Source organism: Arvicanthis niloticus, chromosome 2 (assembly GCF_011762505.2).
Source record: "Arvicanthis niloticus isolate mArvNil1 chromosome 2, mArvNil1.pat.X, whole genome shotgun sequence".
Classification (NCBI taxonomy): domain Eukaryota; kingdom Metazoa; phylum Chordata; class Mammalia; order Rodentia; family Muridae; genus Arvicanthis; species Arvicanthis niloticus.
This window is the reverse complement of record NC_047659.1, coordinates 12,265,627-12,283,218: the sequence shown is the minus strand read 5'-3', so window position 1 is coordinate 12,283,218 and position 17,592 is coordinate 12,265,627. Positions and strand designations below refer to the sequence as shown.

Genomic DNA, 17,592 nt, shown 5'->3' with positions numbered 1-17,592 from the left:
GACCGAGGACTCAGAGACAATTCACAATCAACAGTGACACTGGGGTTTAGGTTTTTTCTTCCAAAGCAAACTGACAAGAGGGCCAAACAAAGGCAAGCATGGCTGGAAGAGCAGAACATGCCTGGACTGTTTTCTATGATAACCTTTGCTTTCAAAGCACGTTTGTGCTTTCATAGCTCTGGAGCTAGATGATCACAAGCCCTCAGCAAATACCTGCTGGCAGAAGTGCACAAATGAGAGCAAACAGGAGCCAAAGGAAGAAGGCCTGCTGTGTGCTGTGTGCTGTGCGCTGGCTATGAATAATCACGAGACGACTGCAGTTAACATATTACAAACAGGAGCAATAATACTAATTTCCTCTCATATTCAAATTTACTCTCTGGTATACAAAGTCATTTATAATACATCACACAAAGACAAACACATTCCCAAAGAGACAAGCCAGTTTCAAAACTTAAAATGTAAACAAGCACATTAATACAATCATCATGCAACACCACAGAAAACAGTGTGCAGTTCAGGCCTGGAGGGACTACCTTAAAGAAGAAGAAAGACTCAGTAGAAAAAGACCTGAAAGAAACCAAGATGTGGGCTCAGAGAAGAAAGAGGCAAACACACATGTCACCTGGAGAACACCGGAGAGAGCTAGGCTCTGATGCTACTACCATCTCTCTAGTGATGACGCATCATGGAAGGAAATGGTTATCAGTACTGGTATCAATCTGCCTCTAACACATGGCTTCACTGAGCACAAACACCACCTGGCATTACTGAGCTTGCTTCACCTGGAGTTATTCTCACCCTCAGAGCCTCAAGTCCTCACAGTCGTGAGGGTGACAGGGCAAGTAAACTTCCCATTTAAAAAAGCGGGAACAGTGGAAGGTCAAAGTTAAGTAGCTTGCAAACAAAACAAAACAAAACAAAACAAAAAACAAACCAACATACACACACACACACAAAAAAAAAAAAAACCAAAAAAGACAAAGAGCAAGTTGGTTAGTATTTGCTGATGGTGAGGTTAGGGTTAACTACAGTTTAAATGGCCCTTAAAAGACTCAATTCAATATGACTTTTTTTTTACTAAAAACAAAACAAAAAACAAAAAACTAGTTTAATGCACAATTACTTAATAAAACTGTAAACCACTGAAGATGATGTTATCATCAGATATTCTGCAAGAGACAAAGGAAAACGTAAGCTCTTAAAATAAGACCTAGAATTTTCTTTTTAAATATATAGTAGTACTTTGGAATAACAAAAAAGAGAGAAAAATAATGAAATGAGTAATTTAAAAAAGAAAGATAAATGATCAACAAATACATATATAATATTCACTTCTCCAGCAATTACAAAAATATAAAACTGTAACAAGATTCCATTTTTTCTCCCTTATAAGTTCACAATAATAAACCCAGTTTGACCCTTTTACTTAGTACTGTGAAAAGCATAAATTGGTAATAAGCCTTTTGAAGTGGACAATGCCATTTGTCAAAATTTATTACATATATTTATTTGTGTGTGTGCATGTGCACACATTGGCATTTACTTTCACATTACTGTTATCATTTCTATTAAAAAGAAGTGTGCATTACGACACAAGGTACGTTATGTTTAAACTTTGAATAACTTTGTCAGGTTCTAAGCTTCGGACAGTGTACAGTCTTATCTGTGATGCTATCTGAAATACATCCTGAGCAGTGTGGCCAGCCCCTCCCAATGCATGGCATCATGCTTCTCCTCGTGCCGGACCGTTCTTCACACATTCTCCTTTGGGGAGCACATCACAGTGAACTACAGTCCACAAAGCCCTTGTCCATGTGCCTGTTCACCCCCACCTTCCCAGTGCTACAGTCAGGATAGTGTGTTTTTAAATAGAAGAGCAAAGATTTCTCAACCTTAACAGAATACAGCCAAAACAACGTATGCCAGACTCACCAACTCCTTTTTTGTGTGGAGGTCACTTTCTAGCTCCTCACAGCTCTGTTTTTGTAACATGGCCTCTTCTTTTAATGACTTGTTCAGTTTATCCTGATTTTTTATTTCCTCGAGAAACTTTGTTTGTTTGTTCTTAAGCTCTTCTGTTTCCACTGTCTTCTTTTCCAGGTCTTTTTCCAGTCTTTCTATCTCCTCTGTCAATAAAAATGAAGTAGCTAACTATTCTTGTCTTGGAAAATAGCAAGCATGCTAAGAACAGTGGCAAAACAAGTCTAAGACCTGTGTAACACAATTGACTTTCAAAATCAGTTTCCATGGTGCTTTGGAAAAAAGATGGCCTCCTTGAATTTGAATCTGACCTATATTAAGAGTTAACAAAGGTGTGGTAATTGGAGGAGATTTTTACTATAAATATTCTTTGTGTGTGTATATGTTTGCATGTGTGAGTACACACACATACACACACACGCACACGCACACACACACACACACACACACACACACACGTGCACAATTGTGCAGAAGCCACAGTGTGTGCACAGAAGTCATAAGACACCTTTGAGAAGCCGGCTCTCTTCTCCCTTTTGTGGGCTCCAGGATGGGACGTGGCCTCTTAGGCTTGCACAGAAGGCACACCTTTCCTCACTGAGCCATCTCACTGGTGTGAAATCACCACTTTTGTGGTTCAAAAGGAGATTAACACCAATTTCAAATTCAGATGGAACAGAGGCTGATTTCTCAACTCTAATTTCTCACTTCATGTCCTCCTTTCTCCTGGAATCTCCCCTCCTCCATTCGGTCTTTCTCAGTAGACAGCCTCACGTTTCATTAAGGGGGGACACTAATTCTCCTACCACAGAGATAATACAGGTACTGACACATACATATTAATTTCTCTTCTTTGATCAAGAGAGTATCCCTCCCACCAAAAGATGATCCATGATCTCCCTCTGCCGCCTGCTCTCGCTCTTGCTCGCTCTCTCTCAAAATCTAATCTCTCGAACCTCATTGTTATGAACTAAAAGAATAAAGGCATGATTTGTCTCTCCCTTCTGATCTCAGGAATGCTATTTCATTACTACAAACTTTGAGGTTTAATTGCAATGCATCTCTTCCCAGTTCCTTGAAGCTATTGGTGAGTGTTTGGTTTTAGATCTTTTTGTTACCTTTAATATTTAAGGATTACAATGATTAAGTATTGAAAGAGTGAAATTGGAAAATTTCAAATCTTTGATCAAGTATCTCCTTCCCATTCCTTATGTATCATTAGTTCCCATCCCTCTCCAACTGCTCCAGGCAAGAACACCAATCCAAAGGGGAAAAAAAAATTTTTTTTTTGAGGCAGGGTTTCTCTGTTATATTCCTGGCCATACTGCACTGGGCTGGCTTAAAACTCAGAGATCCACCTGCCACTGCCACCCAAGTGCTGGGATTAAAAGTGTGCACTGCCAGGCCCAAAGCAATTCTAAAGCCATGTCTGTGTTAATCTTACTTATTCATATGTCAGCCCATCCACCACTGTGACCACTTGTTCTCTTGAAATCTTTCCTGGATATCTGAAACTCTGTTTCATGTCCTCTGGTCTTGTTAGCTTGTTATTTACTGTTTTCTTGGCTGGCTGCTCACCATTCTTCCTCTTCTCACACCTTACACCCACACACACACACACACACACACTCACACCTTACACCCATATACACACACAAACACACACACACACACACACAGATCACTTTTGAGACAGGGAACTTTTGGTACATAGTATATGGTCAACTAGTCAACAGATATTTGCTTGATAATCAATTTATGGTGTCATTTCCATGTACATTTTAGTAGGATCATTAAATTTATAATTTATCCTTCTTTTTGTAAATGTTAGGTATGGTAATATGTACTTTTTAAAATTAAATATTTGTTCCTTTATTTATTGGCTATGAGTAAGAATGCATACCTGACATAGGGGCAGATAATACAGGCAATACAGGTAACAGGACAACTTGCAGGAGCTGGGTTTTTCCTTCCACCAAGTGGGAATTGAACTCAGGTCCTCAGGTCTGGCACCAAATGCCTTTACCCTCTGAGTCATTTCACCAGACCCTATCCTTCTACAGAAATTCTAAAGATAAGTCCTTCCTCATTCGAGTTTAGTGTTCTCTGTCTGTTTGCTTTCTAAGTATCATCTTACCTAAACTGAATCTCTCGAAAGCCTCTTGTCTATCCTGAGTGGTTACTGGCTGACCTTCCAAACTTTCCAGGGAACGAAGGTGGAAAATGATGAACTGGAGGTAATGAGGAAGGGACACAACTGGATTGTCAACGAGGATTAGAGAAGTCAAATCTTGAAGTGGCTTCAACTTGCTTATATCCTGGAGCTGAAATGGTACCACAGTGGTTTAGGAATGATTAAACCAACAAAGGAAGTAATAAACCATTGCTTTTAACATGTCAAGAAACCTATTTATGAAACTCACCACCCCTAATGAGCAGTGTGAAAAAGGGACAGCAAGGGGCCACGTAAGTACTGGTGTATCAGAGAGTATGCATTGTCAAGGTTCAAAGGTGTGACTTTCCTTAGCTCAGGGCCTGTAAGTGAATAAAATGGGGGCTCAATCTCAGTCTATATTACAATGCCTTTATTTTGTATTGATCAAGTAAGCATAGAATGAACTGCTATGAAGGATTTTGGTAAATATTAAGATAACTGAGTTATAACTGATGGTTAAAAAAACATAAAAACATGTATAGACACCCACATTCTTTGAAAACACTTGCTTATTCTAAGAACTTATGTAGGTTTGGAGACAGTACTTTAAATAGCCAGTACAAGTACAAATTTCCCCCATACAAATATATATTACCCTTAGTGATGTCAATGCCGAACATATAGATGAGAAAATGACATATGATTATAAATCATCAATACTGAACAGTCTTCCTGTTATTTAGCAGACAGTAGGTATGACCTAAAATCAAAAACTCTGAGAAATACTTGGGGTCAACTAGAGATCCAGGGCTGCTACTTCCCATCATCCTGTGAGTTTCAAGAGCTTCACAGTGATACACCAATGGTATAAGGCTTGCACTCTGAGGCTGTGAGCCGTGGTAGTAAAATGGAGAGTGTCCTTCCCAGAGCTTTTTAACAATGGAATACGAAGAAAGGATTCTTGCTGAATGTAGCAGAGCATGCCTGTGTGCCAGCGTGTGAAGACGAAGGCAAGAGCTGCAAGTCTGAGTTGTGCTTGGTTTATAGAGAGGGGCCTCACCATAACCTCAGTGTAAGTAACAAATAAGCAAGATAATCAACAATAAAACGAAAAGAAATGGTGTATATTCTAATTTGTCTTAGTTACTCATCATTCTAAAGTTTCTGAAGCACTTTTATTCCTCTAGGCTCATCTGAGCCTCTTAGGAAATATTTTTTCTATTTTATACAGTTCATAGAAATCAAAGGACTCGCCAAGGTCACATTACAGCAGTCTAGGCCTGTAGACTTTCCCTTTGTAATCTATGAAAATTATCATTAAGTTATATCATGATTGCTCCAGTTGTAACAGCCAATGTATTAGGTGTTCAGAAGGCATTTTCTAGCAAAACATGAATTAAGATTTTATCTGAAAAACGGGAATCAAATTTACTATCTCAGAATAACTTTAAATAGATATCCATTGCATCCTTATCACCTATAAAGAATGGCACTAGGCACCAGGGATGTAAGGCAGTGCAATGACTGAGGGGCAGGCAAGCCCTGAGAGATCAATTCTGGGTTACCATTGAACCTAAGCAACATGAGGGCAATCTGTGTTTAATACACTGAAGAGTCCTAGGTTCTATCTGAATATGACATATGGCCAATGAAACAAGGATGCCAAAAGAAATCTCACTCTTTAAATATATTCCCAGCAAATAAAAAATCTGAATAAAGAAGTTTTTAGAAGGATAAAGGGGACTACAGGAGGAAGGGGCAGGAAAAGAGAAGGTGCTGGACGTGAGCGGGATCATGCTCAGTGTAAAATACATACATGGAAAAACCATTATAATCCAAATCATTTAAATTTTAGGAAAAATAAATCTTGCTATTTTGAATAACTTACCGACGATATCTTATTGGCTTTCAGATTGAGGACTCTCAAAGACTTCAATTTCTTTGCGAACCACACTGGAATATGCTCGATTTCATTACCTGCTAGGTTTAGCTTCTGCAGGTTACACATGTTTTCTAGTCCTTCGATTTTACTGGAAACCAGAGAAGAAAATCAAACTTAGTGAGTAAAGCCCTTTTGCTGTAGTTTATAGTGAATAGCCTCAGCATATGAGGATACTTCTCATAACTATATTCATTAACTCCTTTCCTTAACGACAACCACATGGCCAAAGTAAAATTTCCCCAAACTACCAACGCTCTAAGTATGCCTGGTAACCCTGCGCATCTTACTATATGCAGGGTTCTATACTATACATAACACAGGAGAGAAGAGGGTGCCATAGCCATACTTCAGAGAGTGCAACACTTGACTCCACTGTGTGCCATGGTGCTACCTAGATGTCAACAATAATTACATTATCATTACCAAAGATGCACTGTGCCAGCGGCATGAGTGACACATTCTAAAATGATACGGTTTATGAATGCACGTGCTTCAGTGAAAATATTTACATTAATAAAGCACCTGCCATGCATCCTCTAAACCCTCACTGATGGCATGCTCTTCCCATTCCCTGCCATCGGGCTGTCACAGAACTCCCTAGGGAATCTGTTATACTGAGCAGACAGCCTGAGCATCTCGAGCTCCGTCTTCACTCAGAAATTACTTTCATTAGATCAATTCTTTTGAACGTTTTCATGTTATGACCTTGATTTGCCAGGGTTTTGTTTTTTTGTTTTTTTAACATTTCATTTCTGTCTTAGAACTTTTCCAGGCCGACGGCTATTGTCTCTTCATTTGTCAGAAGTCTGAGTTGGGGAAACGGTGCATAGAGGTTTTCAAGATTTGATTCTTGCTTCACTTTCCCCATTATAGTTTTCTATGTAGCTTTAGTCGTCACTAGGCTTTACTACACTGATTTCTCCCAGAAGTTGTATATTTGTATGTGTATCTGAATTAGAAATGGGATGTGCATTCCTTACTTCTAGTAGCAATAGCAAAGAACATAAGGATAAAATACAGGATCAAATTATTTGGAATATCTTCAGGGTCAAAACAGCATTCTCTTCACATAAGCATTAATTATATGATAAGGCAAGGAATCACAGATAAAAACTAGACAGTTAATAATAAAAACAGAATTAAGTTAGCACCAAGAAAATGTATCTGCTTTTACAATGCTAAATAAAAACTACTCTATACTTGTGTGAAACTGAAACATAAAGACAGATGTGATGATCTAGAATCCAATAGGCAAGAATCAAAACTCCTGCTACTTCAAAGGACTCTCAGTCACACAGACACTGTCAGTCTATCTCTGACAAAGAAGGCCTTGCAATGCTACCGAAAGGAGCAGTTACTCACCTGATTCTGTTATGTGATAAGTTGAGTTCCCGTAACCGTAACAGCTTGTCCACTTTCTCTATCTTCACTATTAGATTAGAGCTGAGATTTAGCACTTCAAGTTTAACACACTTTTCCAAATTTTCGATGTACTAATTGGAAATAAATAGTAAATACTTTATATAATAGACTTCTTGACATAAACTGTGGAGTGTGTGCTTTTAGAGGTTGCTTTGTTCAGCAAACCCTAACAGCGTTCCTGGAGAACCTGCTACAGCTTTCCTTAACTACACATACTAATGCTCTGCTGACATTCTCCCTGACCCCAGCAACTCCTACAGAGTAAGAAGCTCAAACTATTCACCATCACTCCAGACTTCAACCTCCTACGCCCTCCCTCTTCCCTTCCTCTTTCCTACAGAGCAGCTTGACTATCCTTCCTCTATTAATTCATTCATTTATTTACATCCTGATTGCAGCCCCTCCTCCCACTCCCCCCTCATATAACCTCTCCACTCAGCCCCCCCCCCCCCCCTGTCCCTTCTCCTCTGAGAAGGGGGAAGCTCCCTGGGTATCAACACTGCAGGACTAGGCACACCCTCTCCCATTGGGCCAGACAAGGCCGCACGGGCAGGGGAACAGGATCCACAGGCAGGCAACAGAGTTAGGGACAGCCCCCCGCTCCAATGTTGGGGGACCCACTTTACTCTCTATAAACTAACTACTACACTCTCTAAGGGCCTCCTTCCCTACCCCCCCCCCCGCCCCAGTTTAAAGGCAGTCACTTTACAGAAGATGTGCACTGCGTGGTTAATATGTATGAGGTGTGGTATCACGTAGAAGGCTATGGCAAGGGTGTGGAGAGATGGTTCATTACTTGCTGTCCTAGAAAGGACGACAGCTTGATGGCCAGCACCCACATGGTTGCTTACAACCATCTGTAACTCTACTTCCAGGGGATCCAGTGCCCTTCTCTAGCCTCATAGGCACAAGCAATGCACAAGGTACACAGACATATATGCAGGCAAAACAGGCACACATATAAAGTAAGATGAGAAAAACAAACCCTACTCTGTTGAGGCCTTGAAAGAATAGACTTGGTGAGAAATGGAAGGATGACTTTTAAATGGCCAAATCCTGCGACTCTGTCGTCATCTTTGGCTATTCTGTGCCACTGTTCTCTCTCCTTTCCTGTCTGGGGTTTCTACCTGCAGCCTAATGCTCTCAGAGATACTGTAGCACAACAGGTCCTTCTGACTTTCACACTGGATTGGCCTCCCCAACCCATTCTGATTCTCCGTATTTCTACACTTAATCCTAGACTCTTTTCATGCCAAATTTCCCCCTGTATCTCTGCTTCCTTAGACTGACATGTCTGGTGCATGTGACAGCCACAGAGCAACTACATACTGATATGATATGTCATTTCTACAACTTTAAAACTTCTGCAGGTTAACTTTTCCTCTATAACTGTACAACTGAAACCTAAATATATTCTAATTACACTTTCAAACAAAAAATAAAATATTCTTATTGCGGTCTCACAAAAACAGGAAGAATTACCATGCCCAGTAAACCACCATTAAGAGGCCAATATGTATACTTAGATTCTTTAATTCCTTTCTGTCTGTATTTACAGCAAAGAGAATTTCTAACAAGCTTGAGATTATACTAAATTAAACACTTGAGAATTTGATTTTCACTGAAACTAGTATGAAAAAAAAAGTCTGCTTTGAATGAGACTGGCCCCATCAACTCATAGCTGCAAGCTTAGCTCCCAGTTGCCTGCCTGCTTGCCTACTGGCTGCCACTCTCTCTGCCATAATGATAACATGAAATGAAAACTTGATCTTTCCAAAAGTGACACTTGCTAACTGGGTGCTGGCGAGATGGCTCAGCAGTTAAGAGCCTCCACTGTTATTGCAGAGGACCTGAGTTTAATTCTTAGCACTCAAGCTGGGTAGTTCACAAACATCCATAGCCCCAGCTCCAAGGGATCCAACGCCTCTGGCCTCCACAAACATCTGCACTCATGTGCTTGTTAAAGGAAAAAGTCATTCCTAAAAAACAATTCTAGCAGGCTTAAGACATAAAAAACTGAAACCAATGTCTACGTTTAGAAACTGCTTGAAACCTACCCTAAATTTCTTGCCACCATCTTTAGAAAGTGAAAGATTCAGAGACTTCACCAAAGCCAAATTGTCCTGTTTAGTGAGTTTTTTGATGAGGGCCTCTGTAATATACCGGACTCCTACATATGAATCAGCTCCTGAAATCCAGAAACAGTTCATTATCAGTAGGAAGGTATGAATATCACCAAATAGAAATCATTTTTACACTATACATAAGGCAATTTTAATCCATGCAGATATACAAATGATATCTGAGTGGCTATAATTACAGTACCTTAATACGTCACTTTATATCACTTTATTACTATGATAAACTTGGTCTACCACTTTGGGCTTTGTAATAAATGTTCTATATTTAAATATGTAATTTGTATAAACCTTTGAAGAAAAATTATTAATGTTCATATTTATGAAAACTCATTTGATCATGAGAGATGGCTCAATGGTTAAGAGCACTGGCTGCTCTTGCAGAGGACATGAGTTTGATCCCAGTACCCAATCAGCAGCTCACAAACATCTGACACTCCAGTGTTAAGACCCTCTTCTGGTCTCCAAGAACACTAGGCACACAAGTAGTACATAGATACACATGCAGGCAAAACACTCATATACATAAAAATAGATAAATAGGGGCTGGAGAGATGACTCAGTGGTTAAGAGCACTGACTGCTCTTCCAGAGGTCCTGAGTTCAAATCCCAGCAACCACATGGTGGCTCACAACCATCTGTATTAAGATCTGACGCCCTCTTCTGGTGTGTCTGAAGACAGCTACAGTGTACTCATATATAATAAACAAATAAATCTTTAAAAAAAATAGATAAATATTTTAAATTATTTGCTCAATATCCTGCAACTAATATGGTACAAATTCTAAAATTTCAACTCAAGCAGTATATTTAAAACCTGTATTTTGTTTTATTTGTGTGTGTGTGCGCGCGCGTGTGCACGCACTCGCGCAACTGTGTGTGTGTGTGTGTGTGTGTGTGTGTGTGTGTGTTAGAGAGAGAGAGAGAGAGAGAGAGAGAGAGAGAGAGAGAGAGAGAGAGAGAGATCAGACATAAGTTTTGGGACTCAGATCCTGCCCTCCACCATGGGTCCTGGAGATCAACCTCAGGTCCTCAGGCCTAAGTGGCAAGCGCTTCTACTTCCACTTCCAGTCACACGCAGCACTGAGCATGTGCTGCTTTATGAAACAGAAAGTATCATAACATTTTATGGACATAGGGCCCCTATTTGTAGAAAGTGCTGTCATATTGCATTTTATAAAGAAAAAATAGTCTTTTGACAAAACAAACATCTGGAGTAATGATCAATTCAGAAATAACCAGAGACCAAGTGGCAGTGGAGCTGCACAGCAGAATCTAAACTCCATACTGAAAGTGTTTTAACATAAAACTGTCAGGTCAGCAGACGCTGATAAGATTTCACAACCTAGCAAAGAATAAAACATTTCTGAAAACAAATTAGAATGGCAGCAAGTTTTTTAAGGAAACAGCTTTAAAAATGCTCGTGGGACCTGTGCATTTTCTGTAAGTGGAAGTCAATGCCCTGGCAGATAAGCAGTCTGAAGAACCCAAGCACGGCTAGCATGCTAAGATCAAACTTTTATCTGAAAGCATTCCACTCTCGGGTGAGGAGAGATGTCCAACCCCAACTAAAGAGGGTGGAAAACTAGTATGCACTTAAAAGAACTCTCTACAAGAAATCCAACTTCCTCTCCTAGAAACTCTCCACCCCTAATCCCTACACAGACACCTCTACCTTTATCCAAAAGCGTTAGTCCCCTCTCCATTCTTCCACAATTTCTATCAATTAAAACAGCAATTCAAGTTGGTTCAGGAGAGATGTTATATCTAGATTCCACATTTTAAAAAAAAGATTTATCTATTTTATGCATATGAGTACAGCATTGCTCTCTTTAGACACACCAGAAGAGGGCATCGGACCCCCTTGTAGGTGGTTATGAGCCACCATGTGGTTGCTGGGAATTGAACTCAGAAAGAAAAGTCAGTGCTCTTAATCACTGAGGCCATCTCTCCAGCCCTGGATTCCACATTTAAGCTCAGTATTTCCCATCTTGATTTATGTGTGAGACCAGACTTTTGTTTTAGCAATACCTTTAGTTTGCCGGGACTCCAAAGGCATGGTGTTTTCATCTGTAAGCTCAGCCTGTGCAGGCCACTGTCCACCAGGATGTAAGGACGGAGTCTCAGATCCAATTAAAGGTGAAAGTGACCTTGATCGCATGCTGGACGTAAGAGATGACGGCCCAGGGAAATGAGATGACAAAGGCATCTTTGCTTTGGAGAGCTTTTGTTCAGAACCTTTCTTCATTGCAAGAATAAAACCAGGTGGCCATCAAAACCTGTAAGAGTTTTCAAGGTATTTAACAAGGCTAAGTTGCCACAGCTACTGAGAGTTACATTCTTTCTAGAGCTATAAGATCATAGGCTGTGAATGCAAAGGCTATGGAGACTTGGCCCACACTTCTTGAGGCTTATGGAGCAGTGCTCTCTTAACAGCTGATCACCCCCACAGGGAAGAGACCTCCAGCCAATCACTGACACAGCTCAGCTCAGAGTGTCACTAGTTGCTTCTTTTCTCAGTTGATTAGCTCAAACTTTTCACAGGCCCTTTCCATACAGGGGCACATAGAGGAATATTTGGCAGCCAACACTTGTAAGCACTCTTACAACTGGTCTGGGACACCATGTTCTACGGACATTCTGTCTTTCTGGCTACTCCATGGCCTCCTCTGCTGGTTCATGTTCCTCTACTTCCCCTAAATGTCAGTGCTCCTCCACATTTCCTTTTTGTTTCCTTTAAATATCACCTTGACAATCTAATGTATACCCTCAGCTCTCAAATGTACAGCTATATTTTAGAAAAAGAATTTAGTGAGATAGTATATTAAGAAGTTTTCAATCCAATGACAAGTTGGTATCAGAAGAGGATATTGTAATAGAATGTTGTATATAAATCTTTACATAAGTTGAATTTGGCCTAAGGTTGCTTTTCTTTGGCCTCGAGTTTCCCTGTAGCCAAATACCTTCATGTCCAAAGCTAAACCGAAAGCCCAGTTTAACAATATATTTTGAAATAAATAGCTGAGACTCAGTAAAGCTTTACTTAACCACAGGGTTGCTGTGGTATCAGACTATTTTCAAATAAGATGAATATTGATCTGCAACCAATAAAGCTGTCCCTGCAGATTCTATTTCTGTCCATAAGTGCTTGATTTACTAAGATGGTCAGCCTATGAGATAGTGTGTGTTTCTACATGCAGACTTCAAGGGATCTATGGCAACTCAGGGAGGGAACTGGGGGTTTGGAACCATCACTTACTCTTTCAATGATACAGGTTTCTAGAATTCACTGAGTACTTTCCTAATTCTATAGGAATTATTACTTATAAGTAATAATTTACTTATCAGGGGAGGTAACTTAGAACTTCATAATAATCTAATGAGGTGATTGTTAGGATTTGACAAGAATAATTCTAGATGGTTTACAATTTCAAAGTTTTTTTAAAAATATATTTATTTATTTATTTATTTACTTAATGTATGTGAGTACACTGTAGCTGTCTTCAGACACACCAGAAGAGGATATAAGATGCCATTACAAATGGTTGTGAGCCACCATGTGGTTGCGGGGAATTGAACTCAGAACCTTTGGAAGAACAGTCAGTGCTCTTAACCGCTGAGCCATCTCTCCAGCCCCCAATTTCAAAGTTTTTAAGAGAAGACTATGATGTAGGACACAAAATAATTGAATTGTCTAATGACAAAGGATGCTTTTTTAAACAAAAATAAGAAAAATATAAAAATATTTCTGTAGTACATGACATATTATCCTATTTCTATAATCATTAGATATGCTGAGATGGGAAAAAAAGATATGAGGTTGGTCCTGAACTTCCCTATTTTGTTTTGAATTTCTTGCTTTTATGAAAACTGTAACCTAGTGTCATCCATTAATTAATTTTATCCAGGAGTATCTTAGTTACTTTTCTATCACTGTGATAAGACGCTATAAAAAAAAGGCAATGTATAGAAGAAAGACTTTATCAAGGGCTTACAGTTCATGACTATCATGGCAAGGAACATGGCAGCAGGCAAGCAGGCAAGCAGGCATAGTGCTGGAGCAGTAGCTGGTGCTCACGTCATCACCCACAAGCACAGGGAGAACTAACTGGTCCACCCCTACTGACACTCCTCCAAAACAGGCAGAGCTCCTAATTCTTCCCAAACAGCCAGCTGGCTGGGGCCCAAATATTAAATACATGAGCTAATGGAGCCATTCTCATTCAAACCACAACAAGGACTAATGTGTTTTATCTAAGTGTTTGTATCTTAGTTTTTCTCAAGCTTGAGTGTATTATTCATATTTGAAGTAGATTGACAGTTCACCTTAGAATAGACTCAATCATGTGACCAAGAGATCCTTTTCCATGAAAGAATAGTATATTAGACACAAAAGGGTTTTTGTTATTTTAGTCACACTTTTTAAATTAAGAGCAAAAGCTTGTGATAGTGGTTAGCCAGATAAACAATGGTTTTGTGAGTTCAGGAAAAGCTTTTCTGACTCATGTGGTTAGTTAAATATAAGAAAAATGACAGAAAAGTATGCATGTAGTTAGCAGTTTAAATTAGTGGTGTATGAGTGTGTGTGTGTGTGTGTGTGTGTGTGTGTGTGTGTGTGTGTTTTGGACTAAGTATATTGAAGTGAGGCAGAAATCACTTATCACTTATAGTTTTTGTGTAAGACATCACAGTGCCCTGTAGGCCATGATAAAAAACATGATCTGGATCCCAGAAAACTCATTCAGCAATGGGTTTGGGGATCATGGGAATAAGTCCTCGTTCATTCTACTGATGTACAAGTTTGGAAAAATGAACTCATCTGTAAAATGTGAATCAGTGTGCATTTGTTTTTTTAATGTGACAATACACATAAGTTCATCACAGCGTTTGGCCCTTGGTAACCCTCTGTAACACTGAGCACTGGCATTATGGTTTTACAGATAGTTAGCTTCCGTGGTAACCACACACTTCTTAAGGGAGAAATGGGGAGGAAGTTTGACCTGGGCTGTTGTTTGCAATGGGTTGAAGTGTGACTCCAGAATGAACAAATGGAAACAACAGAAAAGAAAAGACAGGGCAGAGGAGGACTAGAGTGAGGAGTCAAGAACAAAATAAAGACAAGAACCATGCTCATGGCTGGAGACTCGCTTCTAAAGGCCCAGCAGATGTTCAAGAGCAAGCTGCTGGAATGTTGTGACGACCAGACTCATCTGACTGAGCTTTAAGACACTTCTCACCCTACCACCCACAAACCCAGACACTCGCCCTGATATAACAAGCCCTAACACCTTTCCCCAGCCCTTTAATATCCTAGTACTGTTCCTCTGATTCTCTTCATTTCATTCCCCCTGACTTATGTAAATATTCTCTTTAACCTTCTGAGGCCCTGTCTTTATTCCCACCACCTTCAAGGTCTCCATCCCAGCCATAACTCATTTCTAAAGCCAATGCCCCATTCTGTGCTGCCTATTTCTGCCTTTTAGTTTTTCACTACCATCTGAACTGTAAAGTTTTCTCCAAAATCTGTCCCAATTACCAAACACTATAATATTCTTCCTCCATTTCTCCAGTTTCAGGACAGCCAGGATTACACAGAGAAACCCTGTCACAAACAAACAAACAGGACACAAAAAACCCAAACTTTCTATCCCTTTCTATTAACTTATTTATTCAACCTTATTGAACAATCTTTATGATTTGAAGAATATGTTATATTCTAAGAAAACACATAGCTAAGAAGGTAAGGTTTCTGCACTCAGAATGTACGAGAAAATGGTCTCTCTGTATTACATAGACTTTGCACCAAAGGATTTATGAGTATTCATTCAACTGGATTTGTGAAACTACCTATTTATTGTTTCTCTGGTCAGACTATAAGCTACAAGAGCAGAGAGGGATTGCCGGTTGAGTAAACAATGCAAGGACTTATTGCCTGAAGGGGCCAGGATAAAACTCCAAAGATAATGCCAAATTCATTTTTAAGATTTATTTATGCATTTTATGAATATGTATCTGCACACCAGAAGAGAGCATCAGCTCCCATTAAAGCAGCTGTGAGCTTCCATGAGGGTGCTGGGAGTTGAATTCAAAACCTCTGGAAGAGGTCTTGTTCTAACCCTCCAAGCCATCTCTCACTCCACAGCTTGCCAAATTTAAACCCTTAAGATGCTGCCTAAGAACAGAAATACCTGTCTTATTTACAAGCAGTAGTTAGCAATCAGGACCTCACACCCTAGAACTACCCAGCCTAAATAGAAATCTTCATGTTTCATTTACTATGTGACATAAGACTTATTCACTCTGCTCAGTTTTTAAGTGTGAATGCAACTTCCACAGTTTGAGTTCTAAACAACTTTATACTTAATGTAATACCTAGAACTGTATCTGACACATGCTAAGCACTCAAAAGTGATTAGTTTCTGACATATGAAGAAACAAGATCAAGTGTGCTGGTTTTTTTTGTCAACTGAACACAAACCCAGACATACATGTGAAGAGGGAATTTTAAGTAAGAAAATGTATCCATAAAAGACTAGTCTGTAGGCAAGTCAGTAGGGCACTTTCTTGATTAGTGATTGATGAGGGACGGCCCAGATCACAGGGGAATGTGCCACCCCTGAGCACGTCCTGGGAGGTATACGAAAGCAGGCTGAGCAAGCTATGAAGAGCAAGCCAGTAAGCAGCATGTCTCCACTGTTTCTTCTACAATTCCTTCATAGAGTTCCTGCCTTGATTTTTCCCCAGCACACTGTAACCAGGGACATGTAAGCTAATAAACCCTTTCCTCCCCGAGTTGCTTTTTGTCATAATGTCTTACCACAGCAACAGAAACCTTAACTAATACATCTAGAAAGTGGTTACGGAACATGCCCAGAGCACCAGTGAGATGGCTCAGTGGGGAAAGCCTTTTCTGTGCCAATCTGATGTCCTAAGTTCTGTATCTGTAACCCATGTAGAAGTGGAGAAAAGCGACTCCACAAAGTTGTCCTTTAGCCTACATATACGCCCCACGGTATGTCCCCCACCATCACCTATATACGCTTAAGTAAAAAACACAACAACAACAAAAAGGAACGTGCCCAGAGTCACAGAACCGAGGTTGAATTAAACAGCAGAACCCTCAGGACGGCCAGCCCATCTCCATCGCGGTTATTCCGCAGACAGTGGCACACCCTGGCACTCTTCCTCTTTGGGGAACCTCATCCTTCAAAGCGCCGCGACCCAACTTCTCGACACGGCAGCGCCCAGTCCCGGGCCGCGCACGCCTCTCCTCCCCTGACCTCCCCTCTCCTGCCCACGCCGGCCCCGGCCCTCCTCCTTCCCGTCCAATCCCCTTTCCAAGCACACTCCCCCGCCCCGAATGCGTCCGGAGCCGGCCCACCTCACGCTGGGCCAGGGCCTTCCGGCCTTTGCCGCCCGCCTCTCGGGCTCGGTCCAGACGCCGAAGGACACTCACTGTCTCAGCGCGGGAAGGAACAGCCAAGCGGGAGAGGCAGTGCGGAGACGCTGGGATACTTCCCCTCAGACGACTCGCAGCACAGCAGCCATTTTGTTGTGTTGTGCCGGTTGCCCAGAGGTCCCGCTTGGTGTGGGCGGAGCCTGTTCTCACCACGCCTCCGACACGGACTGGTGGGCGGGGCGGAGGCGCTTCCCGCCACCCTTGCCGCCACTGCGCGAGCTCAGCTAAGGGTGCAAGGCTTCCGGGTCTGAAGCTGGTGGGCCTTTGGCAGAAGGTAGACACTGCTAAACGCTGACCCCACAGGGAGGCAAGGAAAGCACACCCTGACCTCCTCTCCATCTATCTTCTGAGCTAGGGGACCTCCTGCTACTTGAAGAGGGACCATCCTAGAGCAGAGCAAAAATCTAAGCATGGAAGGACAAATCTAAAACAGCTAACATACTCATAAGTTGATTCAACAGTTTTGGACATTATTCTCTACTCTTTTTTTTCT

General features: G+C 40.8%; 1 protein-coding gene across 6 annotated transcripts in view; it reads right to left on the bottom strand.

The window, feature by feature from the left end:
* Cntrl (centriolin) overlaps positions 1-17,268 on the bottom strand; it is a 69,350-nt gene extending 52,082 nt beyond the window's left edge. For 5 of the 6 annotated variants that reach the window (XM_034495458.2, XM_076928585.1, XM_076928584.1 and 2 more), the window contains exons 1-7: positions 17,097-17,267; positions 11,672-11,919; positions 9,560-9,690; positions 7,443-7,573; positions 6,027-6,168; positions 4,121-4,307; positions 1,936-2,129 (exon numbers count right to left, since the gene is read on the bottom strand). In XM_034495458.2, coding sequence (XP_034351349.1) covers positions 1,936-2,129; positions 4,121-4,307; positions 6,027-6,168; positions 7,443-7,573; positions 9,560-9,690; positions 11,672-11,888 — 1,002 coding nt within the window. In that variant the 5' untranslated portion in view covers positions 11,889-11,919; positions 17,097-17,267. Of the gene's footprint in view, positions 1-1,935; positions 2,130-4,120; positions 4,308-6,026; positions 6,169-7,442; positions 7,574-9,559; positions 9,691-11,671; positions 11,920-17,021 lie in introns of all 6 variants that reach the window. The other variant, XM_076928583.1, reaches the window with a different exon arrangement.
* Between the last annotated feature and the right edge of the window lie 324 nt (positions 17,269-17,592).